The sequence below is a fragment of the Astatotilapia calliptera genome, chromosome 6, assembly GCF_964374335.1.
Source record: "Astatotilapia calliptera chromosome 6, fAstCal68.1, whole genome shotgun sequence".
NCBI classification, from domain to species: domain Eukaryota; kingdom Metazoa; phylum Chordata; class Actinopteri; order Cichliformes; family Cichlidae; genus Astatotilapia; species Astatotilapia calliptera.
Window position 1 is genome coordinate 42,852,705 of NC_137427.1, and position 24,890 is coordinate 42,877,594.

General features: G+C 40.8%; 1 protein-coding gene across 1 annotated transcript; it reads left to right on the forward strand.

Annotated features, from left to right (window-relative positions):
• The first annotated feature begins 14,550 nt into the window (after positions 1-14,550).
• Positions 14,551-20,411, forward strand: hand2 (heart and neural crest derivatives expressed 2). Its single transcript, XM_026169393.2, has 2 exons — positions 14,551-15,315; positions 19,435-20,411. The coding sequence occupies exons 1-2, from the start codon at positions 14,701-14,703 to the stop codon at positions 19,555-19,557; spliced, it is 738 nt and encodes a 245-aa protein (XP_026025178.1). The 5' UTR covers positions 14,551-14,700; the 3' UTR covers positions 19,558-20,411.
• Positions 20,412-24,890: the final 4,479 nt, after the last annotated feature.

The following is a 24,890-nucleotide window of genomic DNA, read 5'->3' on the forward strand; positions in this document are numbered from 1 at the left end:
GGCTCACCAAAGAAGCAGAGTCTGCCTCTCTCCATGCTTTCATAAGGTTTAGGTAGTATGTTTGTGTGGCTCCAGTTCTGCTCCATGGCACAAGTTCATAGTAAATGATAAATGGATGGTAAATGGACTGGTTATATAGCTTTTCTACTCTACCTGAGCACTCCAAGTGCTTTATAAAGTATAGTGTATGTCCCGGACTCACTGGGTGACCACAAAGGGTGAGTACAGACTACTTGGTGAGTAGTTTGGAGCTGGAAGAAAGACTGTCTCCTGGTATCAATTGTCTCAGTCTAGCCCTTCTGTTGTATAGGTGCTGCTGGCATTCCTGGAGCAAATCCTCCCATAGTAGTCTCCCCAGCATGTGTAGTGTTGCTTCAGGTCCAAGACGAACTGAATCTTGGATATTCTTCCCAGCTTTCCTTAAATAATACAATGATCGACCGTGCGTCCTGCCAAACAATAATGGTACAAAGGGAGAAAAGATCGGTCTGAGGAGGTAGACGTTTAGTCAGACTTATTTAAAGCCTAGTAATTTGCACGGTTGTTTTATCAAGCGAGACATGAACAATGTGCCCTGACAGTCAGTACCTCTTTCAGGATGCTGATTTAGGAGATGACCTGAAACAGCCCCTGACTACACTCTTTGCAGAGACTCTGTTTTGGGATACTGTGTTGCATAAATAATACAAAGTGATATCCCAACACACTCTGGTGAAATGGCATGATCGAGTCCATGCTCAAACTGGACCTCCATTAAAGGTAATGTGTTGCCAGCTGACATTCCAGGCAACATGTGCACCACCAGCACACATCCCCCCAGTTGCAGGAACAATAAAATTCACTACAATTTTGCTGTATCTCATGTGACCAGCCATTATTATAACTCCTCTCTGGAGCAATTGGCGGACTGCATGCAGCACAAGAATCACATTTGCCTATCTGTCGTCAGTAAACCCTTACACATTGTCCCACCAAGTTTTTAACCCACTGGACCAATCGGTATCGAGAAGTAAAGAGAGCTAATCAAAGCCTTAACTCTATACTTTTTGCCCTTGTATTTAATTTCTACGGACACTATGGGATATTTATGCCTGCATCTCCAGCACTCCTGCCCTGACATCTGCATGACTCCCTGTGACCTGGATGCAGTCCCTGAGTTGCCAGGACCTGATGAGATGAGGCAGAGAGAAAATGCTTAGTATGGTGTGTCTCTGATGGACGTTCTAAGGAGCCCAACAGACATCCTTGAGCTTGTCTCACGACGCATGGCCTCTCTGGAAAGCAGGGGCGTTATCCACTGTGAACACTCTTCCGTGGCCACTGGCATGCCTGCACCAAGAACTAAGGGAGAGAGAGCTTTTGTCTCTGTGGCCCCCAGACTCTGGGACTGTCTTTATCTGAGCTTGAGGTCTGTGGACTCAATAGTCTCTTTTAAAAAAAACAATTAAAAACTCATGTTTTTGGAATTGTGTTTGTTAACTTTTTTTGTTTTTATTTGTTTTAAATGCTCTGGTATTTTTCTATGATGCACTTTGTGATTTCTATCTTGAAAGGTGCTATATAAATAACATTTTGCTTACTTACTTAACTCCGTGGCCTCGAACATATCCAGAAAGGATTCAGGATCATCCCACTCCGCATCTTGTGCAACGTGATCACTGGTAGTGGCAGCGCTTGATGAAATGACTCAGACAGAGCTAGAGTCTCCAACAACTGCACTGTCACTCCGTTTGCACTAGCATCTTACGCTGTTGCTGGTGCACCACCACCTACTTGGGATGAGTGGTGGCTAGCTCTGTCACATCTGTGCCACAGCCTGGCTGCAGGTCCTATGGGTCTGACATGTGTGTCAGGAGGGTGGATGCCACTGTAGCAGGACTTATGTTACTGGGATACCCAACATGACCCTGGAGGTGCTTGGTTCATATTCAGTTTTATTGCACGTACACTAGGTCTGCTCAGCTATTTCCATTGCTGGTCTTCCTCCATCTGCACTGTTCTCTGCACACTAGCTCAGTCCTTATCTTCTGGTTCTAGCCTGCTTCCCTGTAGAAAGGGAAGGCATCATGACTCATCATTTGCCACTATGGAGATAATTTTCAGAATAGATACTTTAACTCAGTGAGAATCAGGCCAGGTGCAAATTATATGCAGTACAATTGGGCATCTCACTGCTGCCAATATAAGTTACAATATTCTTGAGTCTATTTGAGTCTGGCATGTTTTTGGGCAAATTTTCTACCAGTCTCTAAAAGAACTGGTCCAAGTGTATGGCTCAAAGCTGTGCAGTGCCAAAACAACATATTTCTCTTCTCCATTACTTCTTGCAGTCTGATGAACAACACCCAGAGCCTTCAGGAACTCGGGGCGGACCTCATCCACACCAGGGGGTCTACCACCAAGAAGTTGTTTAACTGCCTCAGTGATCTCATCCCCAGACTCTGCTTCCTCCTCGGAAGACGTGTCAGTGTGATTAAGGAGGTCCTCGAAATATACCTTCCACCCGCCCGTCAATTTTCTCAGTCGAAGTCAGCAGCGCTCCGCCAGCACTATACACAGTGCAGGTAGAGCACCGCTTTCCCCTCCTGAGACGCCTGATGGTTTGCCAGTCCAAAAGTCTTTTTCCATGGCCTCTCCGAACTCCTCCCACACCCGAGTTTTTGCTTCAGCCACTGCCCGAGCCACATTCCGCTTGGCCTGTCGGTACCTGTCGGCTGCCTCTGGAGTCCCACAGGCTAACCAAGCCTGATAGGACTCCTTCTTCAGCCTGGTGGCTCCCTTCACCTCTGGTGTCCACCATTTGGTTCGGGGATTACCACCACAGCAGGCACCAACCACCTTGCAGCTGCAGCTCAATGCAGCAGCTTCGGCAATGGAAGTGCTGAACATGGTCCATTTGGACTCAATGTCCCCAGTCTCCCTCGGAATGCTGTTGAAGCTCTGCCGGAGGTGTGCGTTGAAGATCTCGCGGACTGGGGCCTCTGCTAGACGTTCCCAGCACACCCTCACTACGCGTTTAGGTGCACCAGGTCTGTCCAGCGTCCTCCCCCACCACCTGATCCAACTCACCACCAGGTGGTGATCAGTTGACAGCTCAGCCCCTGTCTTTACCCGGGTGTCCAGAACATATGGTCGCAGGTCTGGTGATACGATTACAAAATCGATCATCGACCTACGGCCTACTACGGCCTACAGCCTACTACGGCCTACAGCCTACTACGGCCTACCTACTCACATCCCCAGGCTTCTACCTTTCTACCTATAAAACCCGGAGAGCAGCCAAATGGCTGGTAGGCTTTTAGCTAAGCTTTAGCTTCAGCCAAGTGGAAGCTAAATTGGCTAGTCATTCATATGTAAATTAGGTTGTTACCTGGGAATTCTGGAGGGAGGGGAGTGGGGGTGTGTGATTGAGGGGGTGGGGGAGCTGCTAAAAGCTGTGCACTTCCTTTTGTGTTTCATCTTGATGCATTCTCAATCATCCAGGGAAATAAATCTCCAAAAGTCACCAACTTGGAGTGTTTCAGTTTGCCATCTTAGGGAGAAATCAACAGACATGGGTGTATGTCCTTTGTTGCTGACATTTATTGATAAAAACAGTACAAAAAACCAACCATTTGTACACATATTTACAAATAATAATAAAAAGTGAGTGAGTACATTTCAACATTTTCAGCATAAGCGCAGATGACAGTCAGGACCCGTTCCCCGACCCTAAGGCGCAGGGAACAAACCCTTTCATCCACCAGGAAGATCCCCAACGTACCGGCAGCAAGCTGCCTCTCACCAGGGGCAACTCCAGACTGAGACAGAGTCCAGCCCCTCTTCAGGAGACTGGTTCCAGAGCCCAAGCCATGCATAGAGGTGAGTCCGACTATATCTAGCCAGTACCTCTCAACCTCACGCACTAACTCAGGCTCCTTCCCCACCAGAGAGGTGACATTCCATGTCCCAATTGTTTTATTTCTGTTTTATTGAGACATGTGTCCTAGCGTCTGTAAAAAACTGTAAGATATTAATAAATAAAACGTTAGTTTTTATATAGTTTAGTAGCACCAGCAACTCACTTTGCTTTCTGTATTTACTTTATCTGCCATCTTCACCTTTGGAGCATAATGCAACTGCATGGTGCAACGTAAATATAAAGTGGTTGGAGTGAACAAGTGTTTAAACATTTACTTTTTTTCTTCTTTATGAGGTGTTTTGCACCAACAATTTGTGATCAGATGCTGGCAAATAGAGAGTGGAATATTAGGCCTGTTACTGTGTACAAATTTATGTGGGAGCTGGAAACGAGCATGTGTACAATCTGATTCTGTTTTTTCTGTTGCCTTGGGTTGTTTTTTTTGACACATACACTTTCAGTTATTACCGTGTACACAATTATTATTCTTGCTACACCTCTCTGAGTTGGCACCCTCATTTGATACAGGCCATTCACTGCTTTCAGATGAGAAAGACTGCTGGGTCTTTATGCGCAGTGTTGTCTGTCTGAATGCAGCCTCACTCTCTTCACAAGTGTTTGCAGAGTACTCCTGGCTCTGGCTTTGGAAAATCTGCTGTGAAACATAAACATGTTGAAGAGTTTTAGATAGGCTTGTAGGTCAGACACCAGTACAGTTACAAAGAAAATGCAAAACAGAGTTTATTTAATTCTGTGGTGGATTACAGACAATTTCCAAAGCATAGAAATGATTAGCGGTGCTGTACGACCAATCAAGAATATTATTCACTGCATTTCCCTTCACTAACTGAATTAGTAGTCAGTATGTAGTACATAGAGTATATAAACCACTGCAGATTAGTGTTTAAATTATGATACGATGCCCAACTTTGCTTGGATGAAGGATTCATGTTACTTTCAGATATCTCTGATATCCCCCCATGAGAATTATACATCCCATTTAATATTAATATTGTAGACTTGTTTGTCTTTTACATCAACTATCAGTGCACATGAAAATCCCATACATTCTATATGCATTTAAACTCAAAGTACAGGGGTCTCTCTGTGGATTCTGAGTGAAAAATGAAACTTCTCAGTGGGTGACATGGAAACCCTTCATGGGCTAACCCACTAAAGGGTCATAATTCTCTGGTCTAGGGGGAAGACCAGTTTTATTTAGCATATATTTCCTTAGAACATTTTCCTACTGCACTTATCCTACTTGTCCTCTGTTGGAACTCATTATAAGACCTAAGGATAAGTTGACACTGGAGATTTTAAGATCTAGCACTCTGGTTGCTTTGTAGGTTCTTGCAACAGTCAATTAATCAGAATCAGAATCATCTTTATTGGGCTCTGGTTATTTCTTTGCTCTCAGCGTACACAGCAGAGTAGACAAGAGACAATTCTGACAAGATGACACAGAACCAAATAACATATAAACCATATTTATGTTGCAAACATGCCAGAATAAATAAGGAATGGATGAGTTGTTAGTCCCCTTCGTGAATCGCTACCTTATCGTGGTGGAGGACTTTTTGTGTCTCAGGGATCCAAGGAACTATGTTGCCTGAAGGTCTCCCATTGCAAATTGGTCCTGGTTGAGGGACCAGACAAAGAGCGATTCAAAAGACCCCTATGAATATACAATCAAGGGAAGAGTTTACGCTGCCCGGGACAGGGTTACTGGGGCCCCGCCCTGGAGCCAGGCCCGTGGAGGGTGCCTGAGGGTGAACGTCTGGTGGCTGGGCCTTAGTCCATGTGGTCTGGGTGGGCACAGCCCGAAAAAGTGACATGGGCCCAACCTCCTGCAGGCCCACCACCTGCTGGAGGCACCATAAGGGTTGGGTGCAACGTGTGCCTGGTGGCGGTCAGGGCGGCAGCGGATCGACCTCCGGCTACAAAGGTAAGCAATTGGGTGATTGAATGTCACCCTTCTGCTGGGGAAGGAGCCTGGTGGTAACCCCCGAACCACATGGTGGACAGCTGAGTTGAAGGGAGTCACTAGGATGAAGAAGGAGTCCTATCAGGCTTGGTTAGCCTATGGGACTTCGGAGGCAGCTGATAGTTACCGACAGGCCAAGTAGAAAAACTCCAGAGTGGGAGAAGTTCAGAGAGTCCACGGAAAAAGACTTTTGGACTGCCTCGAAGAGATTCTTGCAAACCATCAGGCGACTTAGGAGGGGAAAGCAGTGCTCTACCTGCACTGTGTATAGAGCGGGTGGAGCGCTGCTGACTTCGACTGAGAACATTGTTGTGCGGTGGAAGGAATACTTCGAGGACCTTCTTAATGCCACTAGCTCATCTTCCGTGGAGGAAGGAGAGTCTGGGGAGGAGGGGGACGACTCACCTATCTCTGGGTGCGAGATCACGTAAACAACTCCTATCTATCTATCTATCTATCTATCTATCTATCTATCTATCTATCTATCTATCTATCTATCTATCTATCTATCTATCTATCTATCTATCTATCTATCTATCTATCTATCTATCTATCTATCTATCTATCTATCTATCTATCTATCTATCTATCTATCTATGTTTGTTTGTATAAGACTGTATACACAGCTTGCCTTGATTCAGCAGCAGATGTTTTAAGTACAAACTCTATGTGACTGTCCTAAGTGGGCTTTGGAGAGAAGCTGTACAGATCTCTGCTTGTTTTGGTGTGCCCTGTAGCGCCTACCAGGGGGAAGGTGTTGGAAAAGGTTTTATTTGAGTTTTTCTACAATATTAAATAGGTCTTTCATTGCCTACAATATTACACCCTACAATATCAGAAAGACACATCCAAGAATTCCCTTTTGACAGGAATAGAACCTTGCTGGCTGTCTCTTCTTACATCTCCTTCACATTAGAGTGGAAACTATGTTAGAGCTTTGCCATTAAGACAGATGACCACAGAGGGTGTTTGAGAACACACCATCAACTATAGACTATGTAATCTCCCTGTCCTAATTTAAAGACCGGTGACCACTTCACCCTGTAAAACAAACAGATCAGAGAAAAGAGTGAACTGGTTTTCACAAAAAAAATAAAGTGCAGAATGTATCACTGAAGTCTATGAACTGATTTGTAAACTTGGTTAATTAATTAAAAAAGCCCTACGAATAATATATGAGAACCTGGGGACAAAGGACAGTGGACAGACTTTAATAACTCATAAAAACACAAAATCAGCGTTAAAGACGTCTTTGGTGCCTAATCCAATGAAATTTTCCAATAAATCTTGTTCTTATATCTTATAGTTAGTTCTGTTAATCAATCCATCCATTGCACCTGGTTTATCTCATGTTATGGTTTCCACCTGCATGAATGCAGTACTCTGACAGCTATAACAGTAAATGTTTACATGTACTTGCATGATTGGATTAGCCTATGTTTAATAAGGATATTGTATCAAATCAAGAAAAATCTGGCTTACAGAGCTCCTTTGTAATTTTAAATAAAAACACTTAAATGTGTATTTGGATTAGCGCTGAGCCAGAACTGAAAGATAGGATTACCCACACACTGAGGCCCCTGTTTGTCAACAATATAAAACCTCACACACACACACACACACACACACACACACACACACACACACACACACACACACGTGTACAAACTACGTGACTGATTATTTGAGTTTAGGAAAATATGATAAAACATACAGTGTGTGTGTTTGAGTGTGTGTTTGAGTGTGTGTTTGAGTGTGTGTGTGTGTGTGTGTGTGTGTGTGTGTGTGTGTGTGTGTGTGTGTGTGTGTGTGTGTGTGTGTGTGTGTGTGTGTGTGAGTGTGTGCGCGCGCGCTCAGTAAAATGTGGGAACAGACCAACTTATGAAAACTGAAAGCGTAGTTTGGACTACTTCTTAATGACCACCTAATTACCTGCACACAGACAGCTGATGTGATCCATTAATCATGGCACTGTTTGCATTTTTCTCTTAATTGTAGCTGTTTTCTAGCGGTGGTGATTTCAGACTTTCTAACTGTTGGAACAGTATTCCTCTATAGCAAGAGTAATAAATGAAGCACATGGGATTACTTGAAGCTTGTGACTAACATGCAGCATTAGTGCATGCAGTCTTCAAATTAAATTCAAATTCAAATTTTATTTGTCACGTACACAGTCATACACAGTACGATATGTAGTGAAATGCTTGGACAACTGCTCGTGACCTAAAGAGAACAAAAAAGGAAAAGGCTATGAATAAGATAGGAAATAAATATGAAAAATTAAAAAGGGTAAATTTAACTAGGAAGGAATAAAATATAAATTAAGGTTAAAAATGAAATAACTGTACAACACAAATTAGAATGAAGGGTAAATTTAACTGGGAAGAATAAGATAAAGATAAATATATAAATTAAAGTTGAAAATAAAATAACTGTACAACAAAATACACAATACACAATATAGAACTATATAAGAATGTATGAAGAAATATAAATATAAATAAATATATACACAATAACAGCAGCTGTACAAGTATTAACCGGAAATGAAGAATATAGTGACCAGTGTTGTGCAAAACCAAAGTCCAGAAAGTCCAGTGTGTGTGTAAGAACCATATGTGTGGGTCAGTACTGTGTGGTGGTGTGATTGAGAGACCGTATCGCCTGCGGGAAGAAGCTCCTCCTCAGTCTCTCTGTGTTGGTCTTCAATAGCAAGTAGCTGGTATTTAAAATAATTTATTCTAAAACAGCATAAGATAATATTTAGTAACACTTTGTAATAACTGGTTTGAAATGGTAAGTAGACTTTAGTACTTAATAAGGTTAATTCATCGGTTTATAGAACATTAGATAGATCTTTCCAAGTTTCTACTAACATTTATGCAACTTTGTAACAGGTAAATAAATATTGCACATATATTAATTTATTCTTTACTTACTTACTTTTATATTTGGATGTCTACCATAAAGTTGATGTTTAAAATAGTTGTTTTAGTATATCAGTAGCTTACCAGTAGGCAGGTAGCGTAGTAGGGTGGTAAATGTGTATTCACCAGCAGTTTGGTTTGTTTAAAGAGCTGACTGAAGATATTACTAAGGGTTAAAATACTTTCATTCACAATATTACTATGCAAGCTGAAAAAATGCTTCAGTTTACCAAGCAGGTGGGTGTTCTGCCAAAGTATCTATATGTAATATAATATATACAATTTTATTTGTGCTAATGTTAATATTAATGCTAATATTTGTAAGTCTAAGTTTTGAGCCAGCTAGTGTAAAAGAACTTGTAGTGACAGTAAGCATGACAGTAAAAAAATGAATATTTGATAAAGTGGCTACAACACATTTTTAAATGTGGTTTTAAATACTTTCTGAAAAAATTAAAGGTAATAATTTGTATTTATTGCTTAATAGTTTGTATAAAAGCAATACATGGCTTCAACACAGTCTGGTGGTAGGTTGTGAAATTATATAGCAAAGTCCTAGTTATGAGTCCCTGCCACGTAAGTCCCACACCAGACCAATTCTTTTACACTTCCTTTGTAACTTTTTCTATTGTTTTCAAATTACTTTCTGATTATGTTTCAGCAACAAATCTACAAAAAGATGATGCTTGGATCTAAAGTATGCTCATCACAAGTTCAATGGCTCGGTGTCTTTTGGATTTGAAGTCTAAGATGAGGCAGTCGATGCTAGTCCCAGAGCTGGGACATCGAGGATGATATTTATCACCACAGCTGATCCACAGGAGAAGTGTACAAGCAGTTCTTTAAAAACAAAGTAGGATATGAAGCAGGTGCCTCAAAGACTAACTACCTTTTTATTTTTAAAGATACAGGGAGACAAAGGTTACACATATGTTAGTGATTATTATCAATCTATTGATGTGGTGATTTGCATCTCTGCCTACCTATCAAACAAGACCCTGTTATTTATTTATTTATTTATTGACCATGTGAGTGTACGTAAAAAGTGTATCATGATGTTTTTTGCTGTTTTCTCACATGACTGAGAATGCCCCTGCTCTGTTTTCATATCACGTCCTTTTCACAGTTTCAACCTGTGCAGTTTTACAAAACCTGTAATCCTTTAGATTAACCATCTCTTTGTTCTCTATGGCGCTGACAACATAAAGAGAAGACTTTCTGCATGAAGTCTTCTCTTTATGGTCCACTTCAACAGTGTGTCAACCTCTTAAAAAGCATAATCCTTGTTTGGTTGAATGTTCTCGCGTGGACTTGTTTATTTGTTGCACCTTAAGGATGGTCTGTTTCACTGGCACTGAGAGTGAATTTGGATGTTTTGGGTTTCAAATGTAAATACTTTAAATCATCAGACCACTGAAGAATTAAGAAATAGTCTCCTTGTCTCCAAAAAAGGCCTTTGCTTGATTGTCCAAGAGATGCTGAAAAGTTAACTGTGGCTAAAAAATAAAAAAATAATACAATATACAATATTTTTGGTCAGTCTGTCAAGTTAAAGCTTTAAGCCAGTTTTAATCATATTAACAATAATTTGAAAATGTATTGTTACACAGCTAAGATTTTAGAAAATCACGTCTAAAATATGCATCTAAATATATCTTGATTAAATAAAGATGTCTTTATTTTCATTAGCAGCTGTGTGAGTCTGTCTTGTTATGAAATTTGCATTTTTGTCCTATTAATTTTAAATGAGAATTCATGTTGTTGTACCGCAACATTATATTCATCTGTGCAAAGCTCAGCACACGGTTACCTACAGAACTGCATGTAGGTGTGAGCCCAGGTAACAACAACACTTTACTCTGAAAAGGAACTTCCGCTGCTCTGGAATGTACCTGCACATCATCAGCCTGACACACACACATAGCTTTACTCTCTCTCCGTCTTCCTCTCTGCCCCTTCCCCCTCCCTGCCTCCACCTCGCTCTCTTTCTTTCACACACAGACACATAACCCTGCTACTCTGTCAGATTTATTTATACAAAGGAGGAATGACTAAGATCAGAGAAGAGGGCATATAGGGGGATAGATGTGTGCATGTGTGCATGGTTGCATGTGTCTGTGTGTGAAAGAGAGAGAGAGAGAAGGATGTATAGAGAGGGAGAGATCAGGAGTCTGACCGACTGACCTACAGTCTAATTATGTATCATTATCAGGAGACAAACTGATCTAAATTACTGCAACAGCTCCCATTCACATAGATGGATTACACAGAGCAGGACGATGCACACGCACACACTCACGCACACACTCACGCACACACATAGAATCAGCTCCATTCAGCACTTAAACAAATATAAATCATATGCCTTCCTCACAGAGAATTCCTCTGCACATTCTGCAACCCCCATTTTCTCCTTAACTCTGTCTTCTGCACAGTCTAGCAGAGATACAGCCGTTGGCAAAGATCTTTTACTCTGAAGCAGACATTAGTTTGAAGTATCTTTTCATAAAATGACACTTTTGTTACCATTAATAATAGTTTCATATAATCAGAATCAAACGATCAAATCCTTCATACAACATTTGCACTTTCAACTCATTTGCACAGTAAGACTGGAAACATTGTAACACTCCATTTCACATACCAAATGGCACACCTGTTGCTACGCTGCTGACAGGAAAGACTACAGCAAACATATTACAGTGTTTCCCAAGTTGTCCAGTCTTATAGCCCCATCGCCAACACTGATTCCTGTTTAGTCTCTAAAACCTCGTCTCTGCCACCAGAACACATCATTTTTATCCTGTATGGCTTTCTCTCCAACGCTGTTGTAGAGAGTTGGGGAAATGAAAAGTTATGCTAGACTGTAAATGACTGGCTTTACAAAGAAACTAATAAAAACTATAAAACGCTAAACTGATAAGCAAAACTTACTGAACCTTGAAATAAACTACAAACTTGCCCTTAAAGTGTCATATAGATGGAATTACCTCCATGAAAGTCAAATCAATGGAGCAATAGCTGTGTTTTTAGAAATTCTTTTTTAAAAACCTCATCGTTTTTATGTTTTTCTCAAATGGAATTTAGTTTTCTCAGGCTCATTGGTTCAACTGCTTGGTTACATTTATGAAAGGTCATAGTTTGGGTTAAATAAGGAAAGTTATTGTCACAACTCAGCGTTTTCCATTTTATGAGGTTGCCAAGAAGCAAGCATGGGCAACTCCTAATTTCACAGCCGTTGTTCACACTCGTGAAATGAACCTGAGCAACAGTATCGAATCGTGACTGTCAAAAAAAGAGTGTGCTAGTGTGTTATATGCATATTAGACACACACAGTTCGTTTCCTTCTTGTGTCTGTTTACTTTATGGTCACAAAGAAGGAAAAGACCTTCACTGCAACATGTTGCTGCGCAGTGCCGCTGCTATTTTCTTACTGTGTTGCTGGGACCCCAAAACATTTCATTTTACAGCGCCAGAAATCATTAACAACGACCTTACTTCAACTAAGTAAGTAGTGGTCTAGTGGAGGTTAACGTTTAAGCATTCAGGCACACACGCATGAAGTCAGTGGATTTCAATGATGTGTATGTGTCTGCATCACAGTCCTTGAGTGAGATGCTGCAGGTCTTGAAAATGTTGTTAGAGATCTTACAATTATCTCAAGTTGCTTCCAAATTTATATTGCCAGCAAGATTTTCCAAGTATTTTAAATTAATCATTTGACAGTAGCCCCACCCAGTTAACCAGTTCATTTTATTTCAGGTGTTTATTTCACGCGTTTCCACAGCCTGGAGTACTGAACGCACACACAAAGCCCCCACCCCCACTGTCTCTCTTCAGATAAAGTAAATAAATAAATAACTATTTAAAAAATAGCGGTAAATTGCGTGTACATATTCAGATGTTGTATATAGCGTTTTCTTTAAATGATTGATGAACGGCAGCGAAGTTCAGATTCATTGATGACTCTGAACTTCGCTGGCAAATAAAGAGAATTAATAAAGATGTGGACCTCGTAGAGCCCAACTCACAACCAAAAAAGTTTGTTGTTTATTGATCTTTCCATTTGTATTCTTTGGGAAAGGCCGCGTCTTTGGGTCCAGTCAGTCACCTCGCCCTGATATTTTACCGGCTGTTTATTTACAATGAGATACATTCAGAGATTACTGTTAATTAATTAATTACTTACTTAATTAATAATAATAATATTGAGACCTTCAGTGGTTCGGTAAACGAAATGAATTTCTTTAATTATAGATCTGAAAAAATATGAGCTTAAATGCATTTCAGTGTGTTTAAATTTAACTATATCGCTTTAACGTTTTATTCATATACGATTAAAAAAAACGGTTATTTGCGTAATAAAGAAATAAATATATAAATAAATACATTTTCAGTAAGCAGTGAGGACTGAACTTTTTAAACACTTGCAACCAAAATGTGGGTGCAATGTTTCCTGCTTTAATAAATCTAGACCTGAATAAAACCCACACAAAACTATAATGTTGAGATTTATATGCATATGTGGAGATGCGGACCGCTGCTTCGTTAGCCGAAGCATGCGCTGCGTCGTATTATAAAACTACGAATACACAACTCAAATGAGCTCTGTCAGAAATATAGGCTGTAAGCAGGTACTCCCGAACGCTGAGTGTTGCTGAGTGTTGGAATAAATTTGAATTCAAAGGAGATGAAAGATACTTTAACTCGTCTAGATTCACTATAATAGCTGCGTAATTGAATTAAAACTAGTATGAACATGAACACCAATCATGTTCAAAATTATTATTATTATTTTTATAAACAGGACCTATGAAGCTAGTCTCGTACACCCCCAAAGCATATTAAAGAATAGTAGAGGCCTCTTAATCTGATGTCAGCAGCAGAGACTTTCAGCGTGCTGTCACTGCTGACATGTTTCCTTAAATACGTTTTAAATGCATTAACAGTCTAAATAGTGAATTAAAATGCATATATGGTCCATAGAGTTTGGGCTATCTCGTCTGCATATTGCAGCCTTACTCTTGATAACAGAAACAAGAACTGGATCAGCATCGCTGTATTCTTGACTTTGGAGTGGTTTCTGCACGCGTGAACGTAAACCGCGCGCGCGCATCTGTGTATGCCAGCATATCTACTTAGCAGACCCACTGACATAAAAGTGAAGTAAACAGAGCCTGCAGACGGGGCCAGAGCAAGGGGCGGAGGCTCGCCATTGGTTGACTGAGGCAGTGAAATCCGTTTCTCCTCCCCGGTAGTGAAGATGACGTGGTGAATGAACCCCACTCTCCCTCTCTCTCACCGACAAGCTGGCTTTAGAATAGTTCAGTATCAACTAGCCACTTGTGACCCTGTGCCTGAACAGACCAGTCTTGCATTGCCAAACTGCCCTGAGCCTGACAGCTGACAACTGTCTCGAGAAAGATTAAATGGCGTGCAGGGTGGGGTGGGGGGTGAAGAAGAGGAATACGCACTGAGTGGCCAGTAAAAGAAGAGACCTAAAAAGTTCTGCTGTGACTTTTTAAAGAGAAGATAAATGAGGAAAATGTCTTAGGAGGAGTCGTTTCAACACAACTGAGAGGCCTCGCGACAGGTCGCTAGGACGGGTCCGGTGTACTGTCGCACGGAATACCGACCCGTATGGTCGGAAGCGATTGGCTTCGACCGCGGGGAATGAACTGAGGATGCAGACATCTACTCTGAGCGCTGCTGACTAACGAAGGTGCGATTGCTGCTGCAGCATCTGACAAGGACTTGTTCGCGCGCGCTGTGTGTGTGTGTGTGTGTGTGTGTGTGTGTGTGTGTGTGTGTGTGTGTGTGCGCGCGCGCGCGTTGGGGTGGGGGGCGCTCACGCGTGCCCGAGTGCGTATTTTTGTGTGTCACTATGAGTCTTGTCTCGGGCTTCCCTCACCACCCGGTCATGCACCATCACGACAGCCACCACTATTCGCTGCATGCGGCGGCGGCCGGTCGGTGTCACGAAGACACCGGTGCTCCACCGTACTTCACAAGCTGGTTGATAAGTCACGCGGATATGTCACCTACAGAGTATAGCCTTGCGCCCGGCTACAGCCCGGAGTACCATGGCAACAGCGGCAGTGGGTCAACCGTCGGACTGGACCCACACCATCACCACTACTATGGCCCTGGAGGGTTAGTTCCAGGACCCGGCACCATCTCGATGAACGGAACCACGGTCGGTATGCACCATCATCACCACACTCATCCTCGGACCGTGAAGCGAAGACCAACGGCCAATCGCAAGGAAAGGCGGCGGACCCAGAGCATTAACTCAGCTTTCGCGGAGCTGAGGGAATGTATCCCTAACGTCCCGGCCGACACCAAGCTGTCCAAGATCAAGACGCTGCGCTTGGCCACCAGCTACATCTCTTACTTAATGGACATCCTAGACAAGGACGAACAACACGGAGACACCCAGGCTTTCAAGGCCGAGCTAAAAAAGACGGAGGCTCGGGAAGAACGGCGGAAAAGAGAGGCGGTAAGATGTGCTCTACGGCCACTATTTGTTGTGAAAATGAGGTTAAAAGGTATTCATTATAATAATCGCTTAACGCAAACAGTACACATATAGTATTGTCTCTGGTTAGCTGGTTCATTAGTAAAGGAGTTATTAAAGGAAGGTTCTAACGCTGGAGTGGGCAGGATGGATTTAGAGTTACTTTCGAAGAAAAGTAACAACAGTTTAAAATCGGATTATAATTACAGGCAATTACAGATTTAGAATTCTGTACTGTATATCTGGCAAAGCAAGACACTCTTTTTTCCAAACCAAATGGATAAATCATTTCCAATGGTGACCTTATATTTAAGACGAATTAAATGAGTTTATTTTTACTCGACTCAACAAATTACCTAAGTTCACAAATTTGATTCACTCCTAACACTGAATTATTTCATATCGATTTATTTGACAAAGACGAATCATTGAAGGAGACATTTCAACACGTTGTTGGTAGGCAGCGTCTGACAGGAGACAATAAACATTCATTTTGTGCATCGTGGGATTTACTGAAGGTTCATAGTTCTTTTAAAACACTGAGTCACGCCGTTTACTTTCCACAAAATAAAAAATTGTGTAAAATGAACTTCCGAATAGTCTGGAATTTATAGAATACGGGGCATCTTTTCGTATCTAACTGCGGGTTGTTTTACATGATGTGAAGTAAAATCGACACATTTAAAATTGTACTTTTTGCTTTTGCACGAGTGCCCATATGTTTTTTCCACAGCAGCCTATTCATAAAGCGGCATCAGCACACAGTTACTATATTTTACGGCTATTAGGTTTAATGTTCTCTACAATAATAGTGATAAATTCAGTTAACAACAACAGTAGTGGCACCGTAAATAAAGTTTTAACCAATTGTCTGCTGCAATTTGACCGAGATTCACCAACAAGCCGCGAATCTTCTGCATATTGAATGAAAACTAATGGACTGAATAGATAGAGCTGTTATCAGCTCGGTGTATATTAATTTGCACTGAATTTAAATTCCAGCATTAAGACGCATCCCTTATCCACGCAGACGTGATACTTATACTACTGTATAAGTGTGTAGACCTTTAGACATCCAAAACAGTCTCTACAGTGCTGTGATGAGTGAGTGGGGTGGGGAACAGGCAGAGACCAAGCCAAAATCTACTGTGGTAGGGGAAAGGGGAAACAGCAGCACGGGCTTATGGTGTGCTAGAATTACACAGTACACAAATGGGGGGTAATCAGAGAGCAACATTTATTTGGAGATGGGCTGCTGAAATAGCCAATAAACTGAGAGCAAATAGTAAAATTGAAGAGTGTTTCCCTATTTTTGTAATAGTCACATGACTTCTTTTGCACTGATCACTCAAGCAAGAACATATATCATCATAAACATACAAAAAGATTACAAATACATGAAATAAGTCTACAGAAAGCTGGCTGCCATTCTCTGACGGTTTGGAGCCAGGAGGGCCAGGTGCTGCCATACAGACCGACCACTATTATGCCTGGAACACTATCATCCTTACAGCCAGTAACGCTATGTACTTTTGGTCACTTTTGGTACTTTTAGCTCTGGCTGCACTGCCAGATGTGTAATGTGGAAGCCATGGCTCCAGCTTTAGAGGGCTGTGTAGTTGTTTGCTATTTATTTGTTTGGCTAATCCAACAGTTGAAATTCCATTTCAACGGATTCTTACCTGCCTTTTGCATTCAGCTGACCCCCGCACACACTAGCATTTATCTGGCCAAAACATAGTAATATCAAACGGAGGCCATATTTATATTTATATGGTCATAGCTTATGTCACCGGTTCATGCTTCTGCATTTTCTTTATAATGCTTATTTATGTCAGAATAAATATTATCAGCACAACAAGTTGCCTTTCTTAGAGGGACCACTGAGCTTTGTCCTGCAGAGAAGATGAGTGTGGATGATGGCCATGTGTGGTATTGTTTGTTCAGCAGACAAACAATACCACAGCAGAGACTGGAGGAGAATAATCATTTCCTGTCTATTGTCTATAGGAAGTGTGGTGCATAATTGAAGCCAGAGAGCTTTCTTTTTTCCCTCATATTTCAAAAAGAGAATGTAGTCCACTTCATAACTCATGTCAGCTCTCTCATGAGACTCCTGGCTTGGGGTGAATGCACATTTTCACAGCCCAACAGAGACACTACAGCTGAATAAAATTATATCCTACGTGTCAACAGAATCCATTGATTAGTTTTAAAAAATCCGCAAAATAATTAATAAGAAGAAGCATCACTATGTTACATCAGTGAACTAACATAATGGCGCTTCTGTTCCTCAGCCTGGTCTTCCATTAATAATAAAGTGGGAAACCCAGAGGACAACTTACAGCGTCCTTAAGAGGACAGACCTCTAAGCTTGCAAATAAGGGGGAGGGGTGCGTGGCCGGTCTCGAGGAAATAAACTCAGTTTTGTTGTTGTTGTTTTGTAAGTTTACATCGCAGTGCGTAAAATAGGGAATTAAGATCTGGATATAACGCAATCCACAGAAGGTTTTTTTCCAGTTCAGTTTGTGTTTCGCTAGTTTCAAGGATACAGTCTGTTAACAATAAAATTCCTGGATGCTGGATTAACTTTTTTCAGGCCTTTGCATTCACGTATTAGGTCATTGTATGACACACACACACACACACACACACACACACACACACACACACACACACACACACACACACACACACACACACACACACACACACAGAGCATAAACAAAATATTTCGTAAACATTTTCCCCTAAACTCAGAGTTGGAGACAAATTCTGATGTTTTGTTAGCGTAAGTTTTGCTGGTTGGAAATACGAATTCTCTTTTTTTTTAAACTTATCTAATATAAAAAATTCATAGTCATAGTTGCATATTAAAATTTGTCACTTTGCCTGAAGAATAAAATCACTTCCTCTATTTCAGCTCGGGGGGGTTGCAGGTGGCCTGTCCTCTTTGACTTGTACTTTATATTCTCTGCGTGGCGTTTTAAAGCCGTTCAAAAAGGTCTGAACGCCACGGCTTCAGGTAATCACTCGAGTTCAGAACTAGTTACTTTGTTTCTTTTCCCCTCTTGTGTAGGATGGATCGAGGTTGGTGGATTATGTGTGCACTAAAGCTGCAGAGTGGTTTACCGCTGCAGAATTAGAGCAGGCTGTCTTCGCTCAAAGCGTAGTGTCGCGTTTTTATGGAGTTTGATGTAAGAAGGAAAACATTAAGCCGGACTGAGGAGTCGTCAGCGCTCATTGCTACAGATAGAGTCAATTTATGATTCGCACTGGATTCTTTCCCCTGACATGTACAGTATCCCAATTACATAGACGCCGTTCATTCATTAAAAATGATTATCTCATTTGGCCTGTTAAGGAGGTCTATTATTATTATTATTATTATTATTATTATTATTATTATTATTATTATTATTATTATTATTATTATTATTATTATTATTGTCGTCGTTGTTAAAGAAAAACAGACAACAAAGACCCTAAGGCCTGGGTAAGGGATGAACGAAACCTCGAAACGAAAGTTTCTCTCTGTTGTTCCCCACGTTGTGCCTGCATTTGCGCGAACGTGGTTATTTATTTATTTATTTATTTTTACCAACATAGCAAAGTCTATTCTTCTAACTGCTCTTCTGTTTACTATATTGCTGATGTACTCTGAATATATATATTCTAACTTATTTTGATCAGGCCTAATACGTCATAACGGGCAGCGTTTGGGGCTTTTGAAAACGCAAGCTTAGTTGGAAAAAACAAAAATAAAAAATAAATATGAATTCCTATTCAAATGTATTTATTTTATTTTATTTTATTTTATTTTATTTTATTTTATTTTATTTTATTTTATTTTATTCATGTTAACAGTGGCTATTCCACCCATTCGTTAATACTGCGTGGTACACAGTAGCTGGGGTATTTCTCATCGTTGTCATTATTTTACACAGTGACACAGGCTGCCTACAATTTAAGACATTCAAGACATCAATAAAATTTAGGTGCGTTCGGTATTGTAGTAGTAGTCTGAAGTATTGCGCATTCAAAGAAAGAGTAGATGTATCAATAAATAAAATAATAAGGATAAATTTCATATTTTTACAGGTGGAGATCTCGAAGACTTCGTCCTCCAACTCCTCGTCGTCCTCCTCGTCAGCGGGCGATAAGAAAAGTAAGGGGCGGACGGGATGGCCTCAGCATGTCTGGGCTCTGGAACTGAAGCAGTAGTCCGTCTCTGCCTCAATGTCTCCTGTCGCAGGTTGACAGCACTCCTTCCTTTCTCAAGCTCGGCCGTCGAACTGCGAATAGGAGAGAGCGTCCAGGCGAACTGAAACGGGAGTCGGCCTGGCTTCCTAAGGTTGTCGAGGCTTCCCTCACAAACAGTAGCTACAGAGACGCTGCGTGAGGCTCTGTTCAGGTGTGACGCGAAGGCAATGACAGTTTGCTGTAATTTAGGATTAACACACACACACACACACACACACACACACACACACACACACACACACACACACACACACACACACACACACCATCAATCAGCAAAATCCCACTTTATATTCTAACTTAAGGTCCAGAAACGAACCACAGACTGCTTTGTCAGTGGTCATGTTTGATGTCCGTGAAAGGTCATCTGTTGGACTCGGTGTGGTGGAATGAACGAGTGGTCCATCTGCGCAGACCGCTGAGTTATGTTCTACCAGATCATACCAGGACGTGTGCGACTCCCACACACAGAATTACACAAAATTACAAACACATACACAGATTCACACACAGGGTCTTGAGGTGTTTGCTTTATTTAAGGAAAAATATTTATGTGCAATGTGACCTCTGGAAGGATACAAACAGCCATTGTGTCTGATATTACAGAGTATCTGTGGTTACAGGACCAGGTGTATGTGAAGATCTCTTCTGTTTCTCCGTCTTTCTCTTACAGTTTATTGTTGTAAATGTAATGTCGTCACGGCAGATGACGACGTGTCCACGTTGTGGTGTCAAAATGTCTCGGGAGCTAAGTAATGCTTTATGTGTCATGAAAACAGTGTCACGATTTGAATAAACCGCCACCTGGTAACTGGGTTGATTGTTGACTCTCAGTTGGTCAGACTGCACAAAGGTTTTAATGAAAGTAACACTAAAAGCAAAATTGGAAATTCAGTGTTGCTAATTTAATAATATGTCAACCGGTTTATTCAAAGGTAAAAACAAGAAATGTTCTCTCATATAATAAATGTTTTTATTACATTTCAAATCTAGCTTTGTCAGTGGTTTAAAGGTGACATGACTATGAAAACCTGTGTTTTGCCTTTTCTCACTCTGAGCTTAGTAGCATTGCATTTGGGTAAATGCCCTTTTTATTTACAAAATACATTTACACTGCAGTTGGCTTCAAGTTTGAGTGCTCTTCATCAGGCCAGAAGGTTAAATCCTGTGAGGGCTACGTAATCATAACCCTTGACCCCATGCTGTTAAGAGTACTCATGTTTTGACATTTGAAAAATGTTCTTGGAGCAAATAATAAAAAACAACTTATGTCTGAGTTAGGTGCTGATTGGGTAGTGAAAACAATAATTGCATCCTCACATTTTTACATTAAAGGAACAAACACAGAAAAGAAAAGATAGGAAGAAAAATATCCTCTGATAGTTGAACAAGTACTATTTCGAATTTCTGCATAAATAACTGCTCTATAATAAGGATCAATATGAGAAATGGAGAAGCAATTAAAGCTAAGAGCATGTTCATGGCCAGGAGTGAACATTGTTTAATCCCACTACCAAGACAGTGTTTAGTAAAGTTATGTCAAAATTAGCCTCCAAAGAGAACAAGTTTAGCTCTCTTTGGAGGCTATGTTGTTTTAATTGCATGACTGTCATATTTCACTGGACAGCTGATTGATTTGTTGCTGTGTTTTCAGCCTGCTGTGACAAACTATGCTTTTTTGATCAGGCAGTAGCAGGAAGTTGTGAAGAACAGAGCACATTCATTTTTTAAAATGCAACATTTCATTTAAAGCTAAGGCGGGGCTTTAATCCGTTTTTTAGCTTCTTGCGCTCTGCATAATAAAATGCTGCTGCTAGAAATGCTTTAACAAACAACAGGCTGAAATGCTTGTTAATCATTAAAGCCAGAAAAACGTTTACCTTTTGCTGCTGAACAATCGCAGTACTGCGGAGGCTGATGAACTTCCTGAAAGGCGGAGACTCATGTGAAACTGAGCATCATTCTTCATCATTCTGGCATTTATTGTTGTTCCAATCATCAAGAAATCATTCAGATCTCATACAAGACAGCTTGATTTATATTTTGGAATTTTTCAACGTAGCCTTGCTCTGCTAATGGAAGCAGACTGCATCTACCACATGCTGACCTTTAATGAACAAGAAGTAACATAAAGCCCCAGGTGGAGTATTACAAGAAGTACCATGGAAGCTGTTTGGAAAAAGACGCTTTCAAGAAAACTTGGTCCATTTATCAACTTGAATGGTAAATGGACTGATTCCTATATAGCGCTTTTCTACTCTCCAGGAGCACTCAATCACTTTATGCACATTCACCCATTCACACAAGCACTTTCTGCTATGTTTAAGTGCTTACTAGTCGGGGTATCATGCCGGAGGATATTTGGCACGTCCACTCACAGATAACTGCCACGTTAGCAGGTAAAAGACATGATGCCATATGACACGGTTCCTACTCTTCACATTTTGATCTGATAGAGCTGTGAGTTAGCCATCTACTGACAAGACTTTATCTGGTATGCTGGTTAGTGTGTGTATCGGGCCATAAAAAAGAGGATTTTTCTGGTCCTGATGAAAACTAATACAAACTCTAATGGCCTGAGTCTGGCCTTGGGTGAAAACAGGAGAATGCAAAGAGCGTAATTAGTGAGCATCAGACAGAAATGACCCTGCAGTGACCTGGGCACAAACAAACACACACTCCATCCCCTGAAAACCGTACAACTTTTGATATTCCTTCTGTGCTGATGCTATTATATGAAACAAGTATGGTAAGGACTTTATGATGAAGCACTGAAGTTTTCACAATGATTTTTACACCAGCTATAAGAGATAAAACACAATAAGTTTGGGTTTGGCACATTTTCACCTCCAGCTTTGATTGTTTTTGTAAGTTTTTCAGTTTAAGTGCACAAGTATTTGAAAAACAACAAAGGAATCACATTTCTGCCACCATGACACCATGCATTGGTACAGTGCTGTGACAAAGTCTTTGTCACCCTCCTAATTTTGTTGCATATTTGTCACAAATACATGTTCATTTGAACAAATGTTTATATTTGACAAACATAACCAGATTAAATACAAGGTGCATTTTTAAATGATGAGTTCATTTATTAAGGACCTTCCAAAAATGTGGTCAATCACAGTTCGATCACTGCTGGGCAGATACTTCTTAACATATGCCAAGGCCCTAAAAAACATTTCTGATAAATAATCACAGCAATGAAAAAAATGCAATGAAGGACGGGAAATGAAACATTTTTGGCACCGACCATGACGTGGCGTGCTTTTGAAATTTTCATTTTTATTATGTCCACTTCCTCAGTGTGTCACATTCTACAGTGCATCCGTCCTCAGCAGTAGACATCACACCCTCCTGTAAGATCTGCTGTTCTGAGATGGTCACATCAGCCTGGACCAACAATTCTAATTTCCCTAACTGTCTGAATCATACTTTAAAAACGTGAACGTGAACAGGTGCCATGTGTCCTCCTCCCTGAAAGCAGTTTCTCACCCAAACCACATGAAATATTTTGAGGATAAAATTCAGTTTATTCACCAAGCATGAGCTACAGCTACCTGTTAGGAGCTTTTTAGGTTATGTATTCTGGCTTTAGTGACTTTGGATTTATATTTTCAGCTTGAAATAAGTTGGGCTCTAGGTCTGACATTTAGCCTTCATAGTTTAATGTCATTCTCATTTCTGCTTCTGAGTTTTGTTATTTATATTCTTAGTCATTGGTTTGTAACAGTTTTAGTCCCCTCTCATGTCACCCTCCATGTTACCTCTGGTCTGATAGCTTACAGTTCCATATTAGGTTCATAGTCTGTGGTCTATTAGTTTTTTCTGTGTTCTCAGTTAGTGATATCTAATTGCCTTCATCTTTGGTTCCTGTCATGTCTCCATGTCTCTCTTTCCTTGTGCTCTGTCTCCTAGTTAGTTGTTTAAGCTTTTGTGTCCTCTTTCAGTCATGTGTTTGTGTTCTGTTACTTTGTTGCTGTTTCCAGTTGGTGTCTCGAGCCTGAGTCTCTGAGTTTGTTATGTTTCCTGTCTTAGTTTGATAGTCTCTTGTCCCGTGTGCATTATGTTCAGTTTTGCTTCCCGTCCCTTGTCAGTTAGATTCCGTTCAGCCATGTTCCCCAGGTGTTTCCTCTCTGCCCTGATTCCTTCCTGTGTGGTTACTGCCTGCATCTCCCTCTGGTCTTTGTCAAATCGTCGTCATACTTTCCCCGTGTGTTCCCTGTTCAGCAGCTTTTTAACCAGTAAGAGCTTAAATCCTGTTTAGTCTTGCTTTTATTTTGCTCCTCGAGCTGCAGCAATAAAGCTGTTCTGAGTTCAGTCCTGCCTGGGTGTCTGCATGTGGGTGCAGCCACACATTGACACATGACACAAAGCTTTCTGATTGCTGTTCCCACAAGACCTGGTGTGTTGCTAGACATAAACAGTTACTGAGTACAACAGAATAAATTCATTTAACAACATAACTGTTAAAGAAGATCATTGTTTTCTCCTGCTACTTCTTCAAACTGGACAAACTGGAACAATATATTGTTGGGTGTGATGACCAACTCCCCACACGGGGCAAGAAAAAAGGACACAGAGTTACAACAAGCTCCACTCTCTCTTCAAACACCTGCTTCATCAGACTCATCTACCAGTTCACCCACTCAGACAGAACCATCAAACTTTTCTTCAGAGGTCAGTGATATTCTTTTATCCATCGACAAGAACCTGAAAACTCTAAACGCAAGAATCCCTGTTTTCAAGTTGCTACTCAAAGAATTCCAAGAAATAAAACATTTGTCATAAGCAAATACTGACTGTAACTGAAGACAACAAGCAGTTAGAAGCTTTGGTCAAAACTCCCACAGACAAAATAACCACAGCATCCAAAGACACAATTTAAACAAATGGTTCTTGACCTACCAATTTGCTCAGCGAGAGACAATCTCGTCTTCTCTGATATCGTGGAATCCTGCCATCACTCTTCTATCGAACATGAGAGCATTTTATTTTATTTTTTATTTTTATTTTTTTCTAATTTCACCTGTTGAGAAAGAAAAAAGAAAACAAGCAGAAGAGAACAAGAGTAATAGAATAAACAACATCACAATGATATATGGGAATATGACAGTAAATACTAAATATTAAACATTATTGTGCAGCACATAAGATCAACAGAACACAGTGTGCTTTGAGGTAGGAGCCAAAAAGGGTGTAGTTTGTGGGTGTGATCACCCGTGTGTACACCTGTGAGCATGGACGCGCTTGTTTTTAAAAGGTTCCTTCATGTAATGATCTGCTAGAGGGTG

Bases quoted from the DNA above. Each gene is read 5' to 3' on its own strand.
- hand2 (XM_026169393.2), top strand. From the start codon at position 14,701: ATGAGTCTTGTCTCGGGCTTCCCTCACCACCCGGTCATGCACCATCAC. The intron at 15,316-19,434 runs GTAAGATGTGCT...ATATTTTTACAG, and splicing joins AACGGCGGAAAAGAGAGGCG to GTGGAGATCTCGAAGACTTC.